General features: G+C 43.6%; 2 protein-coding genes across 2 annotated transcripts; both read left to right on the top strand.

The window, feature by feature from the left end:
- Positions 1-314: 314 nt before the first annotated feature.
- Positions 315-7816, top strand: gnb3b (guanine nucleotide binding protein (G protein), beta polypeptide 3b). Its single transcript, XM_071896067.2, has 8 exons — positions 315-383; positions 1104-1249; positions 2643-2706; positions 3182-3338; positions 4056-4122; positions 4673-4874; positions 6482-6698; positions 7695-7816. Exons 1-8 carry the CDS (start codon positions 315-317, stop codon positions 7799-7801), a joined length of 1029 nt encoding a protein of 342 aa, XP_071752168.1. The 3' UTR covers positions 7802-7816.
- A 3299-nt stretch (positions 7817-11115) lies between these two features.
- LOC139909117 (triosephosphate isomerase A) lies at positions 11116-21880 on the top strand. The gene is made up of 7 exons (XM_078290486.1): positions 11116-11279; positions 12138-12261; positions 12910-13009; positions 13265-13382; positions 14828-14913; positions 15984-16071; positions 19885-21880. The coding sequence occupies exons 1-7, from the start codon at positions 11168-11170 to the stop codon at positions 20001-20003; spliced, it is 747 nt and encodes a 248-aa protein (XP_078146612.1). The 5' UTR covers positions 11116-11167; the 3' UTR covers positions 20004-21880.
- Positions 21881-27751: the final 5871 nt, after the last annotated feature.

Here is a 27751-nt window from a genome sequence, read left to right as displayed (position 1 = left end):
GTCAAGCTGTCAGCGGAGGGTTTCAACAACGATGGTTTAATTTATTCACCAAGGACAGGAATTTGACTTGGTGACAACTTACATAATAACGCAGACGTGTGTGGTACAAAGACAACAATAGTATTTTGTTTTCACGTGTGCATAAATAATTCAGCTGTCTTGTCTAAAAACTTCACCAACGCGTAACTGATTTTTGTCTTTTTCCTTTTTCCCTTTATTTCCATCCCTCTCTCTCTCTCTCTCTCTCTCTCTGTTTTCCATCGTAGAGTGACTGTTTTGTTTTCCGTCAGTAACATCCCCTAGCAACTGTCGCCATGGCAGCTGAGAAAGCTGAAATGGATGCGCTGAAAAAGGAGTGCGATGGCCTCCGAAAACAGATTGAGGTGAGTTCCTGCGCCGAGAGCCCACTTCCTGTTTAACGTCATTAAAATCTGTGGAAACATCTTATGAGTCTGATTATACAAGACACTTGAGTAAAATAAAATACATCAAAAATGATCCTATCTATAACTACTACTAGTACTACTACTATTACTACTACTACTGCTACTGAAAATCTGATGAAAAACAACATTCATATCCTCATTACACCAGAAAAAGAAAACAGAAAAATAGATAATCACAATTCATTGAGTCTGTTACCAAGAGCCATTATTGCTTTTTTTTTTTTTTTTTTTTTATCCTTTCATCTACACCTCAAAACCCCCCAAAAATCCTAAATAGTCTAAATCAGCTATCATGTGATATTTTCCATATTTCAGTCACTTTGTGCCCACAAAGGTGAGAGAATCAGAATTGAGCCTGCGTATTATAATCACATTTAAGTTTATTTGTTTGGTAAATTTCAGAGTTAGAGAGAGTTTAAGAGTGACTCAATTCTACACCTTGCATGGGAATAATCTCAACCTCATGATACTGGGAACACACTGTCAGTGTTTTGAAAATGTACACACACACACACACACACACACACACACTTGAGACCTACATGGTGAAAATGTCTCTCCGTCCCTTCACAGCTCCCTTAACCAGCTAACTGGACTTTAAGTGTCTCTTCTCTCTCCTCTCTCTCTCCAACATGCACTTCCCCCTGCCGCCACCAGACGGCCCGCAAGGCCGTGGCCGACAACACCATGAGTTCTGCAGCGGGCGGCGTGGACTCAGTGGGCCGGATCCAGCTGAAGCAGAGAAAGTCACTCAAGGGTCACTTGGCCAAAATCTATGCCATGCACTGGGCCACCGACTCCAGGTGAGAGCGAGCGGACAGGGACTGTGTCAGTGTTGTGACACGTAAATAATATACAGGTGGAGAAGAAGAAGAAGAAGAAGAGAGTTTTAGTTACAGAAACATTTCTCAGAGCTGCTCTGGAGGCAGAAATAATCTGATTGGTTGAGTTAAACCTCAGTGGGCGGAGCCAAAGAACCACAGTTTTTCAGACTGGCTAACTTGAATGGCAAAGAAGGAACTCTGGTCAAAATATAAATAAAAAATATAAATGGCAATGACTTCTTCTCTAAATTCATTCCTGACCATGGCACTGATGATGCTGGAAGGTCAGCAGCTAGCTAACTAGCTTACCTAGCTAGCTATAAGCTAGTATGGCTAGTTTGAACTTGGAAGGTAAAGCTAGGCTAACTAGCTAGCATATATCACTTACAGTGGCTTGATTGCATGTTTTTTCAGTTGGTAGCAGAGCGCTTCCTCCTCTCTTACCTCTTGTCGTTTCTCTGGGCTTCAGTGTAACATTACTTAATCAAAAAGTTTGCCAGTTGCCCTCAAAAGAAACTGCAGTTCTTTGGCTCCGCCCACTGAGGTTTAACTCAACCAATGACATTATTTTTGCCTCCGAGAAATGTTTGAAGAACTAAAACCCATTCTACTGAATAACTCCTGTCGAAGTGCCCTTGAGCAAAGTGCTGAACCCCCTCTTTCCAGTGGCCAACAGTAGAAGTCAGTGGTTTTACTGGGAAGTTCCCAGGTGAAACTGGATCTAACTGGATGGAGACAGACAGGCTCTTCCCAGGATAAATGGATTCCTGACCAACACTGGCTTTCACTCTGCAGATTTAAGCTCAGATTTAACACAAGTTTCCCATCTCACAGGTTACAGCATTTTTAAATTGCTGTTTATTGCTTGTGTAATATCTAATTTGTCTTTACTATGTAGTTTACTATGATGCAGGCCCATCATTCATTCTGTTATATTACATTATAATTACCAGCCACCGGACCAAAACAAAAATAATGCAGTACAGTATGAAAGCTACATAGGAGTGTTGATTTCTGAGCGTTTAATCATGAATCAAGCTGTGGTTATTTTTTTTTAGATCAGTGTTGTTCAGACGATTTATTGGGCAACACACTTGAGCAATGCTCCTAGCAACAGGCAACAAAGAGAGACAATAACAATTTACTTGACACTCCTGTTGCTTATCAAAGTTGCCCTACAAAGTTGCAGTGGTCAGTGATTTTGCATCTAAATTAAGATTTTTTTTTAGCCTAGCATTGCTGCTCTACCTGATTAAATAAAGGTTAAATAAAAAATAAATGTATCATACCTTGATATTGTTTACATGCTAAAAATGATGAGGATTTTACGATTTTATGTTCAGACAGAATGACTCTCTCATCCCTCTCTCAGGCAAATGGTCAGCGCCTCACAGGATGGCAAGCTTCTCATCTGGGACACTTACACAGGGAACAAGGTGAGATCAAGTTCAGGGAAATTTGTATTTGTGGCACGCTGACATCTAAGTTTCATACTGCCACACGGAACAGACCTCACATGCAGTACAAGGGGAAGGTGCCTACAAATATCACAAGCTTCTACCTTAAATGTCTCACTTCAGTATTTTACATTCCTTACCTTCAGGGTTTGCATTAAGCTTCTCAAATGGGTTTCACAGTTTTCTATTAGTCTGGGTTTCAGTGGAGAGTTTTAATGTCCCATGATGGTCTAAGTGCTGTTTCAGAGGCTTTTCCACCCTGACAGGACTACAATTCAGGGGGAAACACTTAATATTTGTAATTTTTTTGGCATGAAAATGGTCAGATTTTAAGATGTTGAGTGTCTTAAAGTTATTCAATCCAAAAAATATCTAAAAACCTTTATTGGTTAAACCCTTTTATGTGCAGAGTGGCCGTAAGTTAACCAAACTAACCTAAATTTCCACCTTCCAGCTGTGTGCCGTCCCACTAAAGTCCTCCTGGGTGATGAGCTGCGCCTACTCTCCCTCTGGGAACCTGGTGGCCAGCGGCGGTCTGGACAACATGTGCACAGTCTACAACATCAAGGCTGCCAGCCCCAAGACCCTGAAGGAGCTGGACGCTCACACTGGTACGGGCCACATGCACAAAGAAATGGGCACAGTTGAAGATGTATTAAAGAAAGAGAACGCCGCACACTGCTGCCTACGGAAGCCCAATGAGAACATATTCATACATTTTATTTACGCCGTTTTCCTGTGATCATGAGTTAATTTTCTTTGTTTTCTTGAGATATTGTGTTATTTATGTCATTATCTCGAGATAACATTTTTTGTGATCCCGAGATAATGACAAAATGAGAGACTAACAAAGTTTTGTTTTCTTGAAATAAAGACATAAATAATTCGATATCTTGAGAAAACAAAGTAAATTAACTCCTTATCATGGGAAAACGGCGTAAATAAAGTGCATGAATATACTGTATGTCCTCAATGGGCTTCTGTAGATGAAAATGCTCCCACATATTTGAAGCAGTTTTGACTCTACACTCTTAACAAGAAGGGTTCTCTACAGTACCAGAAGATGGTTCCTTAGGCTTGTACCGTAGTTGCAGTAGTACTGCAATTTGAACCAATGAACCAGTGAAGAACCCGTCTTTTTTCTGGGTGTAAGTTTAATATTTAAGTTAAACCACATTCCAGCGCCTGCTATCATCTTCTTTTTTATCACAGTTGAAGATGTGCCATCAAGTAAAGGCAAACACTTGGTAGAGGGAGGGATGGACGAATAGATTAATAGATGTAAAGATGGATGTCTTTCTCTCTCTCTCTCTCTCTCTCTCTCCCAGGTTACCTGGCTTGCTGCCGTTTCCTTAGCGACACTGAGATCATCACCGCCTCCGGTGACACCACCTGGTGAGTCTCTGAGGATCGCTGACTTAATGGTTATAGCGAAACATGCTAGGTTGCCAGTTCCAATCCCCAAACGGGACGGAGAAGAAAAATAAATAGGTATTCAGTGTAGAAAGATTCATTTCAGTCATCCAGGTAGTAAGACGTCCAAAAAATAAAAAACAAAATCCACTGGACTTAAAATTAAAGAGTTGAAGACGTTTCAGCACTCATCCTCGTCAGATGAGCAGTGAAACGTGTTCAACTCTTTTGTTTTTTATTTTTTGGACAATCAGAGTAGAATATTGAACGAGACACACTTTCACCCTCAACTACTATGGTGAAGATGCCTTTGCCACTTAGCACTCTTTCGTTAATCTTCAGTCTTTCTTCATCCCTCTTCTCCGTCCCTCCTTCACTCTCTAATCTTCCCTTTCCTCCATTTCCTTCTCCTCCTCCTCCATCTCTCACTCTCTCTTGCTCCCTCTCCATCGTTTCTTCTTCTTTGTGTCCCCAATCTGTAACCCTCTGTCTCTCCTTCATCCTCTCGTCATCTTCCTCCTCTCCTCCTCAGCTGTCTGTGGGACTTGGAGACCGGGAAGCAGAAGACAGTCTACACCAACCACATTGGAGACTGCATGTCCCTGGCTCTGTCCTCCGACATGAACATGTTCATCTCCGGAGCCTGCGACTCCCTGGCCAAGCTGTGGGACGTGAGGGACGGCACCTGCAAGCAGACCTTCTCCGGACACACCAGCGACATCAACGCCATCTCTGTGAGGAGCGCACACACACACACACACACACACACACACACACACACACTTACACACATATTTACATGTGTACACACATACACGGAGGGGGGGCAAGCGATTCCAGTCCCATTCCAGTCACACCTGAATTCGCCGGACATTTTCTCTTCACTCACTGCGACGAGAAAAGACGTGAAGTTATGCTTTGTGTCGGTTTGTGTAGCAGAGGAGATCGCTAGAGGAAGCCACCATGGTTTCTTCAATAAATGACACTTTGTGGACAACCCATAGACTGTAGAAACAGATGGAGTAGTGAGTGTGACGTCACCCACAGGTTTCTGAAGGGCCGTTTTGAAGCCAAAAGTTGGGGTTTACGGTCGCTGCCATGTTGACATTTTTTGGAGCCGAAGCAGCCAGAGTGAAGCCGGGGGTTTCCCACAGCACCGCCTGCTATTGGTCCATAAATTGGCGTCCTGTCAATCACTGGACAGGCGACCTGTCAATCACTAGGAAAACAACCCTGTTTTATAACCGTTATATCTCATTAATGACGCAATTATTTTGAAAATCGCCATACGGACACATATTACAAGAAGTAAAATTAGTTACAGAGACCAAAACCTCTTGTCGAAAAAATGTATTGACTTTATATTTTGAGTGAGAAGTTGGGCTGTGGTCCCATTGACTTGCATGGAGTTGGGCGGTTTGGAGTCTTTTTGGAGCCGGACTCTAGCGGACGTTAGAGGAACTGCAGCTTTCAGCCTCTTCCTTATTGGCTTCAAAATTCACCCGTGGTTTTGGCCGCTTGGAACAAACTCAAATCAGTCTTTATTCATTGTTTAGCAGCTGGTTAAGTAGCTAACTAGCTAACAATCAACTGTAATTCCATGATATTTGGTTAGCAAGCTAATGTAGCTAAGCAGCAATCAATCAAATCTGATGCTATGCTACGTGTGTAGCAAGCTAACGTTAACTACAAGCTACATTACAACAAGAAAACCATGAATGTACCATCTATATTATATAATATTATGGATTCCTCCATGTTGGGATGTTCGGTTGCATTTTCCCTCGTAGGAAGTTGGAATTTCTGACTTTATGAAATCTCTGGAATCAGAGGAATCAGTGCCTGAAAAATTATTTTAGCTAACCTGCCAGTAATCATTTTTAACTTAATAATATATATAGCCTACGTTTTTCATGAAAATGTCATTTTTCATATAACTAGGTCAAAGTTTGCAGAAGTTTAGACACTTTTTGTAGAGCAGCTAACCGGCAGCCAATCAAGAGCCGGTTTGATACAGAGCCATTGTTTTGCTTTGATTTGATTGGCTCACGGTCAGAGAGAGTGTACGGTGGCCAGCAGGGACAAAGTTTGAAAACTGTATACGACAAGGCATTTCAACGTTATCGTCTCAAAAGGTTATTTATCCACCAAAGACACATTTTACCAATATTCTGTGACTTCGGATTCGGTGATTTCGGATTTCAGTGAATGCAGCAAGGGTACAGAAGAAAATGGACGGGGCGCGTAACACACACACACACACACACACACACACACACACACACACACACACACACTAACCACACATGCAGACAAACACACTCAACTGTTTCCTCCTCAGTTCTTCCCCAGTGGAAACGCCATCGTCACCGGCTCCGACGACTGCACCTGCAAGATGTACGACCTGCGCTCAGACCAGGAAGTGATCGAGTACCAGGACTCCAGCCTCAAGTCCGGCGTGACGTCATTGGCTCTCTCCCTGTCGGGCCGCCTCATCTTCGCCGGCTACGACGACTTCAACTGCCACATCTGGGACTCGCTGAAGGGAGAGAAAGTCGGTGAGTAAAAAGAGTCTTTATTTATCAAAACGGCAGTCACAAAGTGATGTACAGAGGATTAAAAAACATCAAATCAACAGCAAGAGCGATAAAAATAAGGTAAGAAATAAAGAAGCAAGGCAAGAGTCATAAAAGGGAGTTAAAGGTTAGGAATAGTTAAAGGTCATTACATTAAGGGAAATCTATAAAAATGAGTTTTAATAAGTGATTTAATAGATGATATAGATTTAGCCAGGCAGCTCTTGTTTTTAATTTAGATTTTCGACAGGAGAGGAAGGGATGATAGAGAGAGAGAAATAGAGAGAAAGACAGAAAATCAGGAGGAGAAAAACTCAGTGAAGCAGAAATGTGAAATACAAATGACGAGAGAAAGAGAAGGGAAACAGAGACGGAGCGACAGATAGAAAAACAAAAGTTTCCATTTCTTCACACTGTTTCTTTGAAAATTATGATGCAGCGAATTGGAAAAGCTGAATGGAAACGGCAAAATTTGCTAAATATCATCAATTTTGCAAAAAATTACAATTACTGAGTAAATAAAACTTTCCTCTTCTCTCCTCTCCTTTCCTTTCCTCATCTTTCCTTTCCTCTGTCCTTTGGCTCTTCTTCACTTCTCCTTTCCTTTCCCTCTCCTCTTCTCCATTCGTCCTACCTCCTCTATTCTCCCCTATCCATCTTCCCTCTCTCCTCTCCTCTCCTCTCTCCTCCCCTCCTCCTCTCTTCTCCTCTCCTCTCCTCTCATCTCCTCTCCTCTTCTCCTCATCTCCTCCTCCTCTCTTCCTCTCCTCCTCCTCTCCTCTCCTCTCCTCTCCTCTCTCCTCCCCTCCTCCTCTCTTCTCCTCTCCTCTCCTCTCATCTCCTCTCCTCTTCTCCTCATCTCCTCCTCCTCTCTTCCTCTCTCCTCTCCTCTCCTCTCCTCTCTTCTTCTCCTCTCCTCTCCTCTCATCTCCTCTCTTCTCTTCTCTTCTCTCCTCCTCCTCTCCTCTCCTCCTCCAGGTGTTCTGTCTGGTCATGACAACAGGGTGAGCTGCACCGGGGTTCCCATCGACGGCATGGGCGTCTGCACAGGATCCTGGGACAGTTTCCTGAAGCTCTGGAACTGAGGAGGAAACACGAGGAGAGGAGAGGAGAGGAGAGGAGAGGGGGAGGAGGAGAGGAAGAGAGGAGGAGAGGAGAGGAGGAGAGGAGAGGAGAGGAAAGGAGAGGGAGTTAGGAGACAAGTCAGGATGCTTTATCACACCGTTTCGTTGATGCTTTTGGTATCTTTCTCTCTCTCTCTCTCTCTTCTCTTCTTCTTCTCCTTCATTTATGTATGCAAACCATGAGCGGTTGTGAATGGGACTTCATAGAGCGTATCGTATAAATGGCGTCACGGAAACGATGCAGGGTGCATCCCGCTGTATGTACATGAGAGTTTTATTGTCGTCGAGGCGACGACTTAACACCAAAAAAATTATATATAAATATAAAAAAAATAGCACGTTATTCAAAATGATTACTGAGGAGAAAATAAGCTCTAACTGTATCTAAAGTGAGAATGATGTCAATTAAACACAAATAGATTTTTGACAATAAAAGAAAGAAAACATGAATATTGAAAATACTATTGAACATGATTGGATACGTAGAGTTACAGATCTATTTTTATTGTCTGTATAAGAACCCGCACTTATTTAGATGAAAGCTTGATATGTAAATTTATTTGTATTTTATAGCGAAGACGTTAGGATGCAGAGTTGATGTACAGTGCCGTTTTTTTTGGGGGGGCCGCGCATATCCAGAGTATATGTGTGTGTGTGTGTGAGAGAGTAGAGCCGCCATTTTGGGTCGCTGCTGACCGGCAGGCTTTGATCCAACATGGCTGCCGTTTCCCCCGTTTCACCACGCAAAATCCAACGACGTACCCAGACAGGTGAAGGTTCGAAAGTTTCGGGTCAGGCTGCCACCAAGCTTCTTCTTCTTCTCTTCAGGGAATTAAAGGCCTGACCTGACAAATACACTGTAAACTTTATTTCACTCTCCCGTATTCAACTGCATTTGGTAGTACTTTTACACTCCTGCAGTACCTCTGTAAAAAGACGAAATGTTTGTTGAAAATCTTTCTAATAAACATAGAATTCTGCATTAACACCATGTGAAGGAGTCTGTGTGTGTGTGAGGTGGAGACGGAAAATAAAGGATTTCACCAGGATTTATTGAGTTTTCTGGAGTAGAAAATGAGGCTTCTATGTTGTCTAAGTCTGACCAGTTGAATTTCACCAAGCAAGTATTTAAAAGTCATTGAAAAGTCTTTGAATTTGATGTCCAAGTGTGGGAACCCTGCAGAAAAGAAAAGTCATGGAGAGAGGTCAGCTGACTACAAATTGACCTTTAAAGTGTTAAAGGTCCCATGTGGTGTAGCCGCTGGGCTGCGGCGTCTCACGTTTCACTCTTGAAACGGTTAGCCAATCGGAACAGAGGGGTCGTTAATATTAATGAGCCTTAAAGACACGGCGACAGAAACAGCCTGTTCTTGGTAAGGCTCAGAGAGATGCTGGAAAATGAACGTGGAGAAATGGATTGAGAGTGTTTTTGGTTCATGACACCACACACACAGCTTTGAATGGACCTCAAGACAGAAAATAAAACACTGGAGAGTGGAGAATATGGGACCTGTAAAAAAAAAAACGGATTAAGATCATCCCAACGTTGAGAAAAACCTGGAAAAAATTCACTGTAGTAAAATGGAAAACCTGATATAGGAAAATATATAATAACCACCTATATAAACAAAAATCTGTTTGGTAAAGCATTAATTGATGCTTTTTCCACTCAGAAAACCTGATCGTCATATAACTTCTATCAGTTTGAAACAATTTTACTATCATGTGTTCTATGAATTTAGGTCATTCAATGTGCAAGATTCAAGAAAACTTTATTGTCCTTTATTGCAAGCAACATGGACATTTTTCTTTGGCTTGTGTCAGGCTCGTCAAACACACAACAGAGAGACAGCAATCAAAAACAAAGTTAAATTGTAAAAAGTGTAAAATCAATCAATATTATCAATATTAATGTCAGAAAAGGGTGGAAAAACTTTATTCCACTAATTAAAGTGTTGGTAAACTGAGTTTAGGTGGGTTTATGCGATGTGGGCTTTTCATTATTCCTATAATGCAGAATATTTAACTCTGCTTGAGAGTTTATTGGCTGAAGAGGGCAGGAAGGAACTACTGAGGAGCATCAGGATTGGTTGGATGCTCTTTGCCCCGCCTCTTCCTGGAGGAGGGAGAAGATTAGAAGGATTTCAGACGGAGATCCTGCACATGAATGTTACTGTGTTGTTAAATACAGGTGTATTTTTTTGTATTTTGCCATAGATTTTGTTCAGCAGCAATGAAAGCTGACATGTAGCGTCCATTTCAGTCTGAACTAGTAGGCCTAACTGTTATTATAACTACACACATACATGACTGTTTAAAGGGGCTGCCATCATTTTTCTGCAACTGCTTGGGCCTAAATGTTACTGTGTTGTTAAGTCCAGGTGTGTCAGTATTTCAGCATAGATATTACACAGCAACAATGAAAGATAGCCTGTGTAATGTTTCAGTTCAGAGTCCAAACATTGCATTTCTCCATTTAAATGATCAAATTGATTAGAACAATTATAATCACAGAGAAACATTATTTGTATTCTACAGTTGTGTTTTATTGATATTTTGTTGTCTTTGTGCAAAATAAAGTTTTTGTAGTCAATATTAGAGTGCTTTTATTTTGAAAAGAACGGACAGGAAGTCCTGTTCTTGTTCTGGCTGGCGTAACGAATGCTGCCTTCATGTGCTCACCGTTAGCTCCGCATTTGCAAGATCTCAACTCGTAAACACGATTTAGCACGCATTGAAGTGCTTTTTGGTCAATAATAACAACAGAATGGACCCTGCAACAAAACTTTACTTTTTGGTTCCTGTTGTTTTATTTTAGAAATCAAGTCACTGAGCTACTTTGTATTGCAGCGGCAGAATTAAGGCCAGAAAAGGTGCATCAGGCATGTAATTAATGTTTAAATTCACCTGTTAGCCACAAATTGTTGTATATTTGTTGCACTACATCCATCAGGGTGCGGGTAATGATGTAGGGCGAATATCAATATAGACAGTCCAGGCTGAACGGTATTTTGCAGCTGTTATCTCTTCAACACCAAAATGATCAATTATAATTGTGCACATAATGCATGACAACTAAAAGTTAAACAAAGCCAACCAATAACATAAAATAATAATTCACCATCAGTTGTGACACCTGCACACACAGAGAAAATCCCCACTTCCACAGTCTTACCTACCGACCGCTTCATGCGACTTCACCCCGAGACTTCCACATTTCCCACGGCCCCTGAACGCAGCAGCGGAGAGACGGGACCCCTCCTGCAGATCCGCCGCCTGTTCCAGCCGCAGCATCACCTGCCAGGCCGCTGTCGCAGTTTCGCAGCCATGTCGCCCAGGAAATTCTTCGTCGGGGGAAACTGGAAGATGAACGGGACTAAGGAGAGTCTGGCGGAGCTGATCGACACTCTGAACACCGCGAGCCTGCACGACCAGACCGGTAACCGGCCTTTCTGTTCCCGTCCCCGCAAAGCCCGTCGGTCCCGGGCGAGTTAAACCAGCGGAAACTAATTCATAGACTTTACATGCGTGTTTTTGCGTCATGCAGAAATAAATACAAGTCGTAATAATAATAAATAAATAAAAGTCATTGTGAGTGGATTTAAACTTGGAGATATGCAGAGTGGGATGACACCGTGACATTGGGAGTCAGGTGAATCCTGCAGGCTGGTTGCAGCAAAGGCCTACAGGACTCTGACACATATTTGTGTGCAATACGAATATATATTATTATTATAGCCTATAGCCATGTAAATTGCTCCATTTGCTCAATTTGGCCCTTTGTGGGACTGTCCCTAACGATAAAACACCATAATATATATAATATTCCTATAATATTCCTCTATATAATATTATATGACGCTATAATCTTCCTCTAGGCACTTATGAGTGTGTCTGTGGGATTCAATAGTGAGTTAATAGTGACTTTATAGTATTTTATGGTGTTTTGATCTCCTTTAGTGTCACTATAATATTGCCATTGGGGCTTGTTTACTAGCTGTTTCTCATTGGGGAGTAGACGTGTCTTCTGCATCACTCCTGGACATAAAATACATATATAAATAAAAAGATGAATCTCAGACTAATTACAAAATTGAAATTAGAGGAGAAACTGACATAAGAAACTGTAATTATTCTCCTGACCTGCATCTCTCAGGTTGTAGAATCTCCTGTTTATTATTGTCATATTTAAAATACATAAGTACCCATCGCTGTGTTTTCTCTCTCTCTCTCTCTCTCTCTCTCTCCCTCCCTCTCTCTCTCTCTCTCTCTCTCTCTCTCTCTCTCTCTCTCTCAGAGGTGGTGTGTGGCGCTCCCTCCATCTACCTGGACTTGGCTCGCTCCAGTCTGGATGCCAGGATCGGTGTCGCGGCCCAGAACTGCTACAAGGTGTCCAAAGGAGCTTTCACTGGGGAGATCAGGTATCTAACCCCCCCCACCACACACACACACACACACACACACACAGATGCATACACATACTGAATACATACATACAAATTATTTATAACGCGATCCTAGCTGTAAACTGGACTGTAATGCATATTCAAGTGATTTGCGTTGCCGCTAACGTCCAAATAGATTTCGATTTTTGCCTTTTGAAGGAAATCCACATCCTGAATTAGTTAATTTATGCGGCTGCCATGATTAATAGCCATGCTGTCAATAGCTCAAGTGGAAACTAGGTGATGAGTTTTTGCTCAGTTCTTGGACTTGAGTTAAATATTTGATCCTTGTTTATAAGGAATACACCAAGGTTTTAGGAGATTGGCCCGATGATCAACTATGAGAACAGAGACACCAAAATCATCCATGTGTCCCCGGTAGATCAGGCTCCATGCTAACACTTTAGCATCCACTCTGCTGAGTGATAGTAGGCGACTAGCATTATCTCAAAAGTAAAAAACGAGAAGTTATAGCAGCTCTAAAGCTAAATGGTAAGTAATCTTAAATGGTATGTGGCCAAGTCTGGTAGTTTTATGTAGGAGAGTGGTAAAATTGAAATGAATAATTAATTAGCATGAGGTGTCTAAACTGCTCTAACATGTCTCTTCTCTCCCCCCTCGCAGTCCGGCCATGATAAAGGACTGCGGGGCAGAGTGGGTGATCCTGGGACACTCTGAGCGTCGCCACGTCTTCGGGGAAAGCGACGAGCTGATTGGCCAGAAGGTGAGCGAGAATTAGCTGTGCGCAAGTAGTGGATCAATCTATAACAACCAGGCTAGAAGAAGAGACACCTGAAAAGATTGTCATGGTGTGGCTGTAAATCCATCCTTTTGAGTAGACATGTATTGTAATATGTTGCAGTGATTTCCTCTTTTCCCACAGAGTTAGGGTTTGACTTTATTCCCTGTCAGTTGCCAACTCTTCAGGTGTTCAGGGTCACTCTCCCGTGTCTCTGTTGTCTGCTGTGTGTGAGCGCAGGTGGCCCACGCCCTGGAGAGCGACCTGGGAGTGATCGCCTGCATCGGAGAGAAGCTGGAGGAGAGGGAGGCGGGCACCACCGAAGAAGTCGTCTACGCTCAGACACAGGTCATCGCAGGTAAACAACTCACCAAAAGGCACAACGCAGCATAAAAAAGAGCACAGACCTTCTTAAAGACCCCATGAAGAGTCGTGGAGAGCGTGATTTGTTTCCATCTATTGACGTATTCCTGAACGAAACAGAAAGTCAGGGCGGGAAGCGTCATGTGGGAGGGGCTTATTTGAATATTAATGAGATATGGAGGAAGTGGGCGAACAGCAGTCTGCACCCTGTTGTGGAGGAATATTCTCCACCTCCGTCGCTCCGTCCGGCGGAAAAAAAGAGTTTTAGGTGAAGCAGCCAGAAACTCTCCTTCGTCCATGTTGCAGCTGAACTGAGCTGCATGCTGGGAAAAACCTGAATAATTCCTACGGTTATCAAAATTTAATTGGATGAAATTTTTGTCTCCGCCCCTGACTGCAGGGATGAGTCATCAACAGAAACGTGCTCTTTACCAGAAAGAGACGCTCTGTTCATTCTGATATAAAATTTCTACTCGAAATCAAATTTTTTGGGTCATTTTTTTCGGCCTGTACTGGTGAACAGGTGAATTATATCATATTGTCATTTCCGTGGCCTGTTCTCCAGTCCTCATGTATCTGCTAGTAGACCAGCTAGATATTACAGTGTTCATATTCTGCCCATAAATCTGAACAATTGTATTATACTCATTAAAATATCCACTTAATTTGCAGTGACGTATTACAGGGAGTTTGGGATTTTGTCGATCAGTTTTTCCTCAGTTGCATCTCGTCCTGCTGCAGCCTTCTGCCGGACAACAACTCCCTGATTAAAAAAACGCACATGAAGCCGTGTTGGTTAGAAATAGGCCGGCGGTCCCTTCGGTTCTTGAGAAACATCCGTTCCGGTTCTTCCTCAGACCGGGTCCAGGCCAGGCGTGTGAAGCCGGTCTCGGCGCCTCTGGTGTGAACTGGGACGCAGAAAACAAGCGTCTCTCTGCCTCTTAAGATGTTTCTCAGCCTGAACTCATTAGATCTTGTTGTGTTACAGTATAATTAGCTCTTCTCCTGCTGGAACTGTTAGGAGGGGAACCACTAAGAAGGGACACACACTTCTTCTTCTTCTTCTTCTTCTTCCTCATTTTCAACTGCTCACCACAAATATTTCTGTTCTGTTTGCTGTGTTCTTACCCAAGAATTTCTGTTTTTTTGTCTCCTATAGAACTGTATAGGGGCAACATCATGTGAAGCATTACTTATTATGAAATGTTTATTTTTAGTCGTATTCTGTCTGTAACTCGGCTGTCTTGGCCAGATCTTACTTAAAAAGAGATTGTTGAATAACGATGATAAATAAAAGTTAAATAAAAACAAAGGAAAAAAAGAGAGTTTCAGTGTCACATGATCTAAATGTTTTGTCAGAGGCCTTAACATCCATTTTTAGGGGAAACCAGTGACTTCCAGTGTCATCTGATGGAGCTTTACTGTTGTTTTGTGTTACAGAGAATGTGAAGGACTGGGGGAAAGTGGTTCTGGCTTATGAGCCAGTTTGGGCCATCGGCACCGGCAAGACCGCTTCACCTGAACAGGTAGGACTGACAATCCATTTCTTTTCCTTTGTTAATATTCATAATTGCTATATGTGGATTGGAGAAGCAGTGTGTTTCCGCTTAGTTGTGAATGTGGTCAAATCTTCTAAGTCTTTATTTACTTCTGGATTTTCTGCATTTTCACTCCGTTTACAATCCAGTCACCCAGATGTTGATCGAGGTGTAAATACCTAAGAGAGTGTATATATATTCTCAGTATATCTGCATACTGTATATTCAGTAACCGGACTGGCAGATCCAGTTTCTCCAGTAAGATTTCACTGTGTTATGGTCTTTCTGGCTGCCAGTGTTTTCTCCACCTCAACCCACAACATGCTGGAACCTGCAGGACAAACACTCAGCAGAAAATACAGGAACAGCTGAACTTACTGCTGTGTTGATTAGAAACCTCCTCACTCACCATTTGGACTGACAGCGGAGTCTTCTGAATTTACCATTTTCAGGTTAAATGGTTCATATATGTAAAATGGTTTCTCAACCTGTGGGTCGGGATCTTATAGTGGGTCACAGGGGAGCTGCTGCTGGGTCACAACAGGACGGGATCGTGTTGAATGAAAGGGAGAGAAAACAGGTTTTATATTTGGGTCCCACATCATTCTTTGAAAGCTGTTTTGTTAGGAGTATGAGGTGTCAAAGGACAGTGTGTGTGTGTGTGTGTGTGTGTGTAGATAAAGTGGTCGACTCCATTGACTGTGCGTGTGGGTATGTGCTTTTTGTATCCTTTTTCTTTGAACCTTGTCGAACCTCCAATATTTTAAATATCGTTGCAAAATGAGACACCTGCTATACAAGAGAAGTGAAGCCTAGTATAACTGTAATAAAACTCACTATTTTGCACAATTTGCCCAATTTAAAAACAAGAAAGAGAAGACATAAGAAATAAAAGACAGCAGTAGATGGTGCAGAGGGAAACTCACTACTGAATATTATTGAAAGAGTTTGTCATGTTGAGGCTTTTACTGCCAAAATAACATTTTAGAGGGATGAACCTTCTGTTTTGTTTGTCTTCTCGTGTGTGTGTGTGTGTGTGTGTGTGTGTGTGTGTGCAGGCGCAGGAGGTGCACGAGAAGCTGCGGGCGTGGCTGAGAGCCAACGTCTCCGATGACGTGGCCGACTCTCTGCGCATCATCTACGGAGGTCAGTGAGGGACAAATCCATCTGTGTGAGAATATTACATCATTGTTCTCTCACTGCTGATGAAAGCAAGAAAATCAATTAAATTCACTAGAACAATGACTTCAAAGCTTAAAGCTCTGTGTAGCTCTGGTAGAGTCTTGGGTTGTGTCTCTTCCTCCATGATAAAACCCCCAAAATCAGTGATTCTGTGATCTGTTGCTCCGGTCTCTCTCCATTCACTGCCATTGTCTGGAGGAACAGTCTGAAAATCACTTCTAGCACAAGTGAATCTCTTTCTTTATGTTTATTAAGGAAGGAAGGAAGGAGGAAACGTATGCCAATGGAACAAAGAAGAGACTCGTTTTTTATATATTGTCAGAATCTGCTTTGTCAAAGTCCTGTCTCCCACTTTTTTTTCACTTTTTTTTTTATACAATTATTGGTAAACGGAAAAGTTGGTTTTCACGTCAACGATTTCTTTTCTCGTGTTGTTTCCTGACGTCACGTGTGACAGTTTGTACTTCACATGTGAAAGTTTCAATTCACATGTGAAAAGTCCCTCTTTCTCTCTCTTTCCCGCTCTCCCTCTCTCCCCCCCTCTCCCTCCCTCTCCCTCTCTCCCTCCCTCTCCCTCTCTCTCTCTCTCTCTCTCTCTCTCTCTCTCTCTCTCTCCCTCTCTCTCTCCCTCCCTCTCTCCCCCCTCTCTCTCTTTCTCCTCTCTCTCTCCTTCTCTCGCCCTCTGTCTGTCTCTCTCTCCCTCCCTCCCTCTCTTCCCCCTCTCTCTCTTTCTCCTCTCTCTCCTTCTCTCGCCCTCTGTCTGTCTCTCTCTCCCTCCCTCCCCTCACTCTCTTTCTCCCTCTCTCTCTCTCCCTCTTTCTCTCTCTCTCCCTCTCTCCCTCTCTCCCGCTCTCTCCCTCCCTCTCCCCCTCTCTCTCTCTCTCCCTCTCTCTCTCCCTCTCTCTCCCTCCCTCTCTCCCCCCTCTCTCTCTTTCTCCTCTCTCTCTCCTTCTCTCGCCCTCTGTCTGTCTCTCTCTCCCTCCCTCTCTTCCCCCTCTCTCTCTTTCTCCTCTCTCTCCTTCTCTCGCCCTCTGTCTGTCTCTCTCTCCCTCCCTCCCCTCACTCTCTCTTTCTCCCTCTCTCTCTCTCCCTCTTTCTCTCTCTCTCCCGCTCTCCCTCTCTCCCCCCCTCTCTCCCTCCCTCTCCCTCTCTCCCCCCCTCTCTCCCTCCCTCTCCCTCTCTCCCTCTCTCCCGCTCTCTCCCTCCCTCTCCCCCTCTCTCTCTCTCTCCCTCTCTCTCTCCCTCTCTCTCCCTCCCTCTCTTCCCCCTCTCTCTCTTTCTCCTATCTCTCTCCTTCTCTCGCCCTCTGTCTGTCTCTCTCTCCCTCCCTCCCTCCCCTCGCTCTCTCTTTCTCCCTCTCTCTCTCTCCCTCTCTCTCCCTCTCCCTCTGTCTCTCTGAATTGTTTTTAAGTGAATCTCTTTCTTTATGTTTATTAAGGAAGGAAGGAAGGAGGAAACGTATGCCAGTGGAACAAAGAAGAGACTCATTTTTTATATATTGTCAGAATCTGCTTTGTCAAAGTCCTGTCTCCCACTTTTTTTTCACTTTTTTTTTTATACAATTGTTGATAAACGGAAAAGTTGATTTTCACGTCAACGATTTCTTTTCTCGTGTTGTTTCCTGACGTCACGTGTGGCAGTTTGTACTTCACATGTGAAAGTTTCAATTCACATGTGAAAAGTGTTTTTTTGTGACAGTTTTTCGTGACATGACAGTTTGTTTAACGAGTGATAAAATAATTTCATGTGCAAAAGCAACATGTGTCCAAATGCACGTGCTTTGAATTCATTTGCATTTTTACATGAGTTTTTTGTAAAGGTAGTCCTGATTTCTCTCTTGCTCTCTCTCTCCCTCCCTCGCTCCCCCCTCTCTCTCTTTCTCCTCTCTCTCTCTCTCCCCCCTCTCTCTCCCTCTGTCTCCCCCTGTCTCTTCCTCTCCCTCTCTCCCTCTCTCTCTCCCTCCTTTCTCCCTCCTCTCTCTCTCCCTCTCTCTCCTTCTCTCTCTCCCTCTCTCCCCCCCTTTCTCTCCCTCCCTCTCCCTCTCTCCTCTCTCTCTCCTTCTTTCTCCCTCTCCCCCTCTCTCTCTCTCCCTCCCTCTCTCTCTCTCTCCTTCTTTCTCCCTCTCCCTCTCTCTCTCTCTCTCTTTCTCTCCTCTCTCTCTCCCTCCCTCTCTCCCTCCCTCTCCCTCTCTCCCTCTCTCTCTCTCTCCCTCTCTCCCTCTCTCCCTCTCTCCCTCTCTCTCTCCCTCTCCTACATCTATTTATTGAGTGTCCTAGGTTGAGAGCTGGTTTTTAGGTCTGGGGGAGGATTTTTCTTTTGAGACTTTTGTGTTTGGTCCAAAATATTCAGCCAGAAAGAAGAGTGTTCACACACTTATGAATTTTATATCTGGTTCTGCAAAACTAGCCATCTGTACACGTAAAAACAAGACGCAGGGTGTTGGTTGTGTGGAGCCTGTACAGGTGTGTGAGGGGCAGGTGTACAGGTGTGTGAGGAGCAGGTGTACAGGTGTGTGAGGAGCAGGTGTACAGGTGTGTGAGGGGCAGGTGTACAGGTGTGTGAGGAGCAGGTGTACAGGTGTGTGAGGAGCAGGTGTACAGGTGTGTGAGGAGCAGGTGTACAGGTGTGTGAGGGGCAGGTGTACAGGTGTGTGAGGGGCAGGTGTACAGGTGTGTGAGGGGCAGGTGTACAGGTGTGTGAGGAGCAGGTGTACAGGTGTGTGAGGGGCAGGTGTACAGGTGTGTGAGGAGCAGGTGTACAGGTGTGTGAGGAGCAGGTGTACAGGTGTGTGAGGGGCAGGTGTACAGGTGTGTGAGGGGCAGGTGTACAGGTGTGTGAGGGGCAGGTGTACAGGTGTGTGAGGGGCAGGTGTACAGGTGTGTGAGGGGCAGGTGTACAGGTGTGTGAGGTGTGAGGGGCAGGTGTACAGGTGTGTGAGGAGCAGGTGTACAGGTGTGTGAGGAGCAGGTGTACAGGTGTGTGAGGGGCAGGTGTACAGGTGTGTGAGGGGCAGGTGTACAGGTGTGTGAGGGGCAGGTGTACAGGTGTGTGAGGGGCAGGTGTACAGGTGTGTGAGGGGCAGGTGTACAGGTGTGTGAGGGGCAGGTGAAGGCTCTCAGGTGGAGCAGCCTGCTGCAGGATGGAGGACAATCTGGAGGCTTTTATCCTTGTTTGGGCAGTAATGGATGTTCTGTGTGTGGTGGGGGAGGATGGGGAGTTGTTTTTAACTTTTTGATTTTAATATGGAGCAGATCTGTTTGTGTTGTTGTGTTGTTAGTTAATTTTGTTAAAGTAGGCTGTTTTTTTGAGTGGGTGGTGTTCTTTTTTTTTTTTCCGCTGGTTTGAATCTTTGATGTTTTGGTGGTTTTGCTTGTAAACAAAATGCTGCGTATCACGATTAATGAGGTCAATAAAGTAGTTTTTGAAAATTCAAATTCTCTCTCCTCTCTCTCCCTCCCTCTCTCCCTCTCTCCCCCCCTCTCTCTCTCCCCCCCTCCCTCCCTCTCTCTCTCTCTCTCTCTCTCTCTCTCTCTCCCTCCCTCTCTCTCCCTCTCTCTCCCTCTCCCTCTCTCTCTCCCTCTCCCTCTCTCTCTCTCTCTCTCCCTCTCCCTCTCTCCCCCTCTCTCTCCCTCTCTCTCTCTCTCTCTCCCTCTCCCTCTCCCCCTCTCTCTCTCTCCCTCTCCCTCTCCCCCTCTCTCTCTCTCCTTCTCTCCCTCTCTCTCCTTCTCTCCCTCCCCCCCCCTCTCTCTCCTTCTCTCCCTCCCTCCCTCTCTCCAGGCTCGGTAACAGGAGCTAACTGTAAAGAGCTCGCCTCCCAGGGCGACGTGGACGGCTTCCTGGTGGGCGGAGCCTCGCTGAAACCCGAGTTCGTCGACATCATCAACGCGCGCGCGTAGACGCCGCCGGCGGCTCCGCGCCCCGGACCAATCAGAATGCTGCTGCTTAGACCGTCACATTACTGCCGGGCGTCGACACACTGGGCTGACTGATCCACACACGGATCTGTGTGATGAGACGAGAACGTTTTATTTTACCGATGTGTGTAACCCGTCAAGTATGGGAGGGTAGAACGGCGATGCGTTCACTGGAAGTAGAAAATCACAACACTTTCCATGTTTCTGTGTTGTTTTTATTAGGAAATTAGCGCATTAATTTTTCATATTACAATTTTAGAATTATTTCGATCTTTTGTGTTTCTTTGGGTTTTGTCTGTATTCAAAAACACTGGAGTCCAACGATCCTGTATTGATATGCACTGTTAGGGTGATTACTAATAGCGTTGGATTATCGATACCTTATCTGTTTTTGGTGTCAGTATTGATTAGAAGGTTTTAAAATGGGTCAGAAGGCACTGAAAACTAGCAAAATGGCAGATTCTTGCAATAGGATCTAATGTTTTCATCTACTTTAATGTCTTTTTCATTTACTGAGGAAGTCAATGGAGCTTTGAGGAAAACAGAATACATGTAAAAAAAATAATTTATTTATTATTTTTTGGGCATTTTTGCCTTTTTTTAGACAAATTGGTATCAAAAAATTTCCAACAATTCTCTTCCTTATCTGTTGATATGAGGTGAATATGAGTTCAGGTATTTCCAATAGAGGATCAATCAGCCCAGGTTGTTGTTGTTGTTGTTAACTGTGTTGTTATGTTGTTTTCCTGATGCAATCTGTCTCACTTAACTGCACTAACTGTTAATTCTTATTTTCCAGAGTCTTTCACAATAAAAGCCCTGCACAGAATATACTTGATCGGTTAGAATATTCCTACTCAAGTCAGTTTTGAAAAGTGGGAGGACTTTTATTGTGAAATGGCCTAATGGAAACAGGTTCCTAACAGTCACTACTACTGTATGAACAAAAAAATAACTAAGTACAGTATATGCTGTAATTATTAAACGCTGCACTTGTTATGTTCAACACTGGATGGAGTTCTCACTGCTGCAGGAGCCAGTCTCACTCATGAATGTAAGCTAAATATGTAAATTAGGGTTTGACTGATATGGGTTTTTGACAGGATGATACTTATACCGATATTCTTTAAGACTGAATAGTTGATATTTTGTGCTGATATTCAATACCTTCAAATTTGTCAATTTCCATGCCAAAAACGTCCAAGTGTTTCTCCCCCATATCAATATTGGACAACATGACTGGACAACATCTGATATTTAATAAAAGGCCAATATCAGCCCGATATATCAGTCTAACCCTAATTGCAGTGCACACCCTGATGGGAAATCTACACATTTTAAGTTCAATTGAGTTAATTACATGACAAATAAATTGTGTTCCAGTTATGTACTCTATCCCATAGGAATGTCTCTGCCAAAAGATGATATTTACAATATACTGTACTGATATACTAACATTTTGAGTCCAGTAAATATACAGTGCATTTCTATCCTATGGGCATGCAGTTCATGACCCAACTACCAAAACTTAAAGTGATGGAATTAATAGTAAATTTAAAATCTCCAACAGGATGAATTCCAGTTAATTTCAAATACAATTTAATTTAAAAAGTGTAAAATTCACAACGGTGGGTTTCATGTTGGGTTTTTTGGATCACAGTATCGCCCCAAACGGGCTGTGAAAGTTTATTTTGTCCTAAGAAAAGTGTCTGCTGAAGAAATCACTTCCAGACAAAAGAGCGGACTCAGTGGATCCCGTCCCCTCTCTCCCCTTCTCCTATTGGTGGAACCAGCTGTCAGTCAGGCAGAACCCTGTGAGACTGAGGATCACTTTAATAAAAGATAGTGTGTGTACAGAAGCAACGTGTCTGTCTTCATCCTGCGGACGCTCTGTAGGACCAAGAAGTGCTCAAATGAAGGGAATAAATAGTCTAACATCACTTCGTACCAGTCATGGATATTTCAATGTTAAGTTTCTAAACAGCCAGCAGCAGCACCGCCTCCCTGTGGCCAGATGGAGAACTGCAGGTGGAGAACAAGAAGAAGTCTGCTGATCAGAGAGAAAGAGGATTTGTCCCTCAGTCAGCAGGCTGGAGTCCAGCTGGCAGGACAGAACAAGGATAAATCTGAGGGAGGAGAAACCACCCGAACCTTCTGTCTCACACACTTTTCTTTATACCTCTATCTTTGTGGAGAAACCTTCAGCTCTCATGCTCCTTTGTTATGGAGAGCCAGGGTCACATACAGTCACACACTTTCTCAGTTTAAAGATCAGCTAAACCCCAAACCCAAATCTGTGTAAAGTTTGACATTTAAAGGTTAAAAAAAACATGCTACTGAAGTCGGCTAACTGCTATTGGCTGATCTTTAGACCCAGGTGATGTCAGCACCTGTTGTACTCTATAGGTGACATCACCTGGCACCAAAGACCAGCCAATAGCAGATAGCCAACTTTAGTAGCATGCTTTTTCACCTTCAGATGTCAGGCTTTACACAGATTTGGGTTTGGGATTAGTTGCTCTTTAATGTCGGTCACTGATCAGTTGGGGTTCAGTTCCTTGTTAAACAACTCAAGTTATCTGGGGAAAGATGTTTGTAGGAAAGACAAATTCCTAAACTAGTCTAATGTCCAATCTGCCAGTATACCGGTGGACAACTTTCCCCAAAGCTGATCCCCACATCTGATTTCACTGATCAGCTCCTCCTCTCTGTTGAAGGTCTTCATCAGTGATTCAGCATCAGTCAGTCAGCTGGTAAAGAATGAAAAGCTGCAGTCTTCCATGACACAGAACCACTGGCTTAAAGCTGCTAAACCACCTAAAACTATTTAAATAGTCTGTTTTTTAGTGTCTTTTCTCATGTAATTAACTAAATTCAACATGTTTAAAATGTGTATTTCCCAGCAGGGCCTGCATTGTAGTTCGGGGTGAGACTGATATGTCAGTTTGCTGATATTGAGCTTTTATTAAATATCAGATATCAGTCAGTCTAAATATCAGATATCAGTCAGTCTAAAGATCAGATATCAGTTAGTTTAAAGATCAGATATCAGTCAGTTTAAATATCAGATATCAGTCAGTTTAAATATCAGATATCAGTCATGTTGTGAGACCACAGCTACAGAAAAACAGTCTAGAAAACCTGACATGAAATTATTTTCTGTGCACGTTTTATTTAACCATTTAATTGTTCTGTTGTGTTTTTTGTTGCTGCTAGTCCCTGCTGCTTTTAAGTGCAATCTAACCTTATCTTATCTTAAAATAATTTCATCAGTCTGGTTTCAGTGGAGAGTTTTAGTGTCCCATGATGGTCTCAGTGCTGTTTCAGAGGCTTTTCCACCCTGACAAGAAGAAAATCCAGGAGGAAACACTGAATATTTGGCATGAAAATTGACAAATTTCAAAGTATTGAATATTGACTATCGGCAACTTCTAAAAATATCTGTATCAATATCTTCCTGTCAAGAACCCATATCGGTCAAAACCTATAGGGTAAAGACTTATGCAGACTTATTACTGACACACACACACACACACACACACAAAAATGCCAAAAACAAGTCAGTTGTGATTGAAACTGTAAATTATCATCTTTTTATTTCACATATTTTCACATTATTTTCAATGACAAGCGTTCTGTTTTTTTGTGGGTTTTTTTGTTTTTTTCTTTCTTCTTTTTCAACACAGCTACTCTAATGGACATTCAGTAGGAACCAAAGGAACATAGGGGGGTTTCAGGGGTTTCGGGGGTTTCGGGGGGGGGACTTCAAGCATGAAGGACCGGGACAAACCATAAGCAATCATCAGAATCACATCAGGAAGAAGGGAAAAACTGAGAAACCACAAGAAGAAGAAGAAGAAGAAGAAGAAGAAGAAGAAGAAGAGGGAGACGAAAAGAGGAGGATGGAAGTGGGGAGAGTGCAGTTATTTTTGTGTCTAGGGTGAGTGAGCGCAAGACTGTGCAACACAACGTGTGTGTGTGTGTGTGTGTGTGTGTGTGTGTGTGTTCTGTCATGGTCAGTCCCTGAAAATGTCTGTTTTCTGTTTGGTTCGTTTTTGTTTTTTTCATTCTGTCAACGCGTCTTCCTCTCTTTTGCGTTGTATATTTTATATTTTAATCTACATTATTTACTTTTTTCAGCTCTTCCAGTTGCATTGCTTCAGTCTGCATTATGCTATAATATCTCTACATATCTCTTTTGTTATAATAATAATAATAATCTTTCTTTATGCAGGTCAGTCTGTGTTACTCTTACCTGGCTGTATATGATCTATTCCTTTAAAACTACAGTAACAGTGCAAGCTGGCTTATATTTCTATTCTGAGTTTTTTATTTTGATGCCCTATTTGTGCGCGTGTTGCATCTGCATATTGTGTGCTGCGCACGCGCGTGTGTGTGTGTGTGTGTGTGTAGGGGTGTGTGTGTGTATGCGTACAGCATCATCTCCCTACTATAAGTCCAGTGCATAATTTATTTTTGTCTTTTTGCTTGGGTCTTTTGCTTGTGTGTTTTCATGACTGTGTGTGTGTGTCGTCTTTGTACATCATCTGTCTGTCTGTCTGTCTGTCGTTCTGTCTGTCGTTCTGTCTGTCTGTCTCACAGGGCGCTGGGGTTTCTGAAGTTATGGCCTGCGAAGCGAGCTTGTCGCCCAACTCCTCCTCAATCCTGGAGAGAGAGAGAGGAGAGAGAGAGAGGGAGAGAGAGAGAGAGAGAGGGAGAGAGAGAGAGAGAGGGAGAGAGAGAGAGAGAGAGAGAGGGGGAGAGAGAGAGAGAGAGAGGAGAGAGGGAGAGAGAGAGAGAGAGAGAGGGGAGAGAGAGAGAGGGAGACGAGAGAGGGAGAGAGAGAGAGAGAGAGAGAGAGGGAGAGAGAGAGAGAGAGAGAGAGAGAAATCGTTTAAATCTGGACTAGGCTTTTTTAATGTGAAAATCCATCCGTCTTATCAGTCTAAATCACAAAATATAGTTGCAACAGAGAAGTGCGTCCCATCCCCGTCCCTGTTTTACATTTTTATTGCATGTTACATGCTGTCCAGCTCTATAATACATAATTATTTTAAAATAAAGTACTTTAAAACGGAATTGCCATCGCTGCCACTGTGCAGCAACTTTACAAACATGGAACCCAAATAGCTGTGAGTCTGTGCACGTGAGTGTGCACGCTTCACTGTGCTGATTAGTGTTTATTACTGGCTAATGCCCTTGTAAGTCTGCCCCCCCCCCCCCCCCCCCCCCCCCACTCCTGAGGAGTCCGATGGATTACATGTTGAGCCGCTCCCAGCTCCCAGCTCCCAGCTCCCAGCTCCCAGCTCCCAGCATGCTCCTCTCCTGCTGACTGGCTGGGAAACATGAGGTGACATGGTGTCCGTGGAGTCAGGTGTCGCGTCGCTTCGCTCTGTGACACCGAGCTGAGACACCGACACCTGAGAGGCCGTTTACTGCAGGCTGACGGCCATGAGGCAAATATAAAGCCTTAGAAAATGTCATATAGTAACGAGGTGAAAGTAACGCAAAAAATGACAGAGAACAGAACAGATGTGCAAACTGATAAACCGCTGAACTGCTGAGAAATGTTCTGTAGTCTGCTGGCAAGTTCAGGAAAAACCACTGACAAGTTCTTTTGTTTTACATGAGATAAAAAGTTGACGTGTTTTGATTCCTTCTTCTTCTTCTTGCTTGTAAAATAAAGGAACTTTTTCTAGAGACTTGGTATGTGAACGTACGTTTAACAAAATGATAGAAATGTGGCGTAGCAATAGGAGAGGAGAAGAGTGATAATGTGTTTTAATGAGTCTGGATCGTCGCCGGAGAGACAAAAGTTTCTAAGTTTGGACCCCGGGCTTTAAAGTTTATTTCACTGCTTGGTCTGAGGGGTGAGAGAGAGAGAGAGAGAGAGAGAGAGAGAGAGAGAGAGAGATTACACTTCCACCACTGACCTCATGAGCTGGTTGTACTTGGCCAGCCTCTCAGATCTGCAGGGGGCGCCGGTCTTAATCTGAGAGAGAGAGAGAGAGAGAGAGAGAGAGAGAGAGAGAAGGAGAGAGAGAGAAGGAGAGAGAGAGAAGGAGAGAGAGAGAGGTCACATGACAAAAATCTGACATGAGATTCTTAAAGGAGTTTCTGAAAATATGAGCAGGGAAAAAAATGCCATGATTTTCCAGGTCATCCATGAGCAATATGAATCCTTGACACTTTGACTGTATGTGGATGTGTGTAAATGAGCGTGTGTGTGTGTGTGTGTGTGTGTGTGTGTGTGCTGTGTGTGTGTACCTGTCCGGTGCAGAGTCCCACCACCAGGTCGGCGATGAAGGTGTCCTCCGTCTCTCCTGAGCGATGGCTGACCATCACACCCCAACCGTTAGCCTGAGCCAGCTTACATCTGAGAGAGAGAGAGAGAGAGAGAGAGGGGGGGAGAGAGATGGAGAGAGAGAGACAGAGAGAGGGAGGAAGAGAGAGAGAGAGAGACAGAGAGAGAGAGAGAGAGGGGTGAGAGAGAGAGAGAGAGGAGAGAGGAGAGAGAGAGAGGGAGAGCGAGAGGGAGAAAGAGAGAGAGGAGGAGAGAGAGAGAGAGAGAGAAAGAGAGAGAGAGAGATAATAACATCAATAATTTAACACTCTGAAAGGGTCTATTCTTCAGAATGAGTATTTTTAATTGTGATACTTCAGTACATTTTACTGATAATACTTCTAAACTTTTACTTAAGCAAATTTTTTCAGAAGAATTCAGAACTTTTACTTTTAATGAATTATTACTTAAGTGAAGATTTGAGTATTTTTTCCACCCACCACGGCCTGGTGAGTCCTGTTTGTGTTTCTGTTTAATGAGCATCGCTGGGAGACACAACATCACCTTTACTGTCATCAACTGTGTTTCTATCATTTAATCTGCCCCCCCCCCCCCCCCCCACACACACACACACACACACACCCACACCACCCCCACCAGCCCATCCCCGCCCCCTAGTCCACCTACTGCATCATGATTGATAGCTACATAAACCTGAGTGACATAATGTTACGTCTGAGATTGATCACACACACACACACACACACACACACACACACACACACACCAAATTGTAAGTATTAGATAAAGACATAGATCCTGTGCATGCTGGCCTCAGTTGGCAGTGCTGAAACATTTGATTGACAGCTCATCTCCATTTAAAAAAGCGGCGGTTCATTCATCTTTCATGGCGGTCTGTTTCCAGCCGCGTCTGGCACAAGGTCAACATGGCTGACAGGCAGACGGATGATTGACAGGTAACTGCCGATGTGACCGACAACGCGGCGGCTGCCATGTGTGTGTGTGTGTGTGTGTGTGTGTGTGTGTGTGTGTGTTTCCAAATGTTCGTCACACTGGTCTGATTGACAAGGAGGGCAGCTGGTCCCGTTCCTCCCCGCGGGCCGCTCTGTCGTCTCGGCCCAGATGGATGACCTTGTTCGGGGCGGCCATATTGTTTTTCTCCTCTTTTTGAGCGGAGAAAGACAGGAAATCTGCCAAGCCTGTGATCGCCTGTCTAGTGAGACCAGACACAGTATTATATATATAGAGACACCTGTCCAGTTTCGAACGGGGAAATCTGTAACGCTAAAGATGGCGGCTTCGATAACGTAAGACGAAAGTGGCAATCGACACGAGCAATAAATGGAGAGGTAAATTTCACGCCTGAATCGCCTGTTTCCTTTCCAACAAAGCAGAACTCTCAGTGAAACGGTTTCTCTCTCAGACA

The sequence above is a fragment of the Centroberyx gerrardi genome, chromosome 19 (assembly GCF_048128805.1).
Source record: "Centroberyx gerrardi isolate f3 chromosome 19, fCenGer3.hap1.cur.20231027, whole genome shotgun sequence".
Taxonomy (NCBI): Eukaryota; Metazoa; Chordata; class Actinopteri; order Beryciformes; family Berycidae; genus Centroberyx; species Centroberyx gerrardi.
The sequence above is the reverse complement of the archived record's forward strand: the minus strand, read 5'-3'. Positions and strand labels throughout refer to the sequence as shown.

Coding starts and splice junctions, on each gene's coding strand:
- gnb3b (XM_071896067.2), top strand. CDS start 315: ATGGCAGCTGAGAAAGCTGAAATGGATGCGCTGAAAAAGGAGTGCGAT. Junction 384..1,103: donor GCCTCCGAAAACAGATTGAG/GTGAGTTCCTGC, acceptor TGCCGCCACCAG/ACGGCCCGCAAGGCCGTGGC. Junction 2,707..3,181: donor ACACTTACACAGGGAACAAG/GTGAGATCAAGT, acceptor TCCACCTTCCAG/CTGTGTGCCGTCCCACTAAA.
- LOC139909117 (XM_078290486.1), top strand. CDS start 11,168: ATGTCGCCCAGGAAATTCTTCGTCGGGGGAAACTGGAAGATGAACGGG. Junction 12,262..12,909: donor GCTTTCACTGGGGAGATCAG/GTATCTAACCCC, acceptor CCCCCCTCGCAG/TCCGGCCATGATAAAGGACT. Junction 13,010..13,264: donor ACGAGCTGATTGGCCAGAAG/GTGAGCGAGAAT, acceptor GTGTGAGCGCAG/GTGGCCCACGCCCTGGAGAG.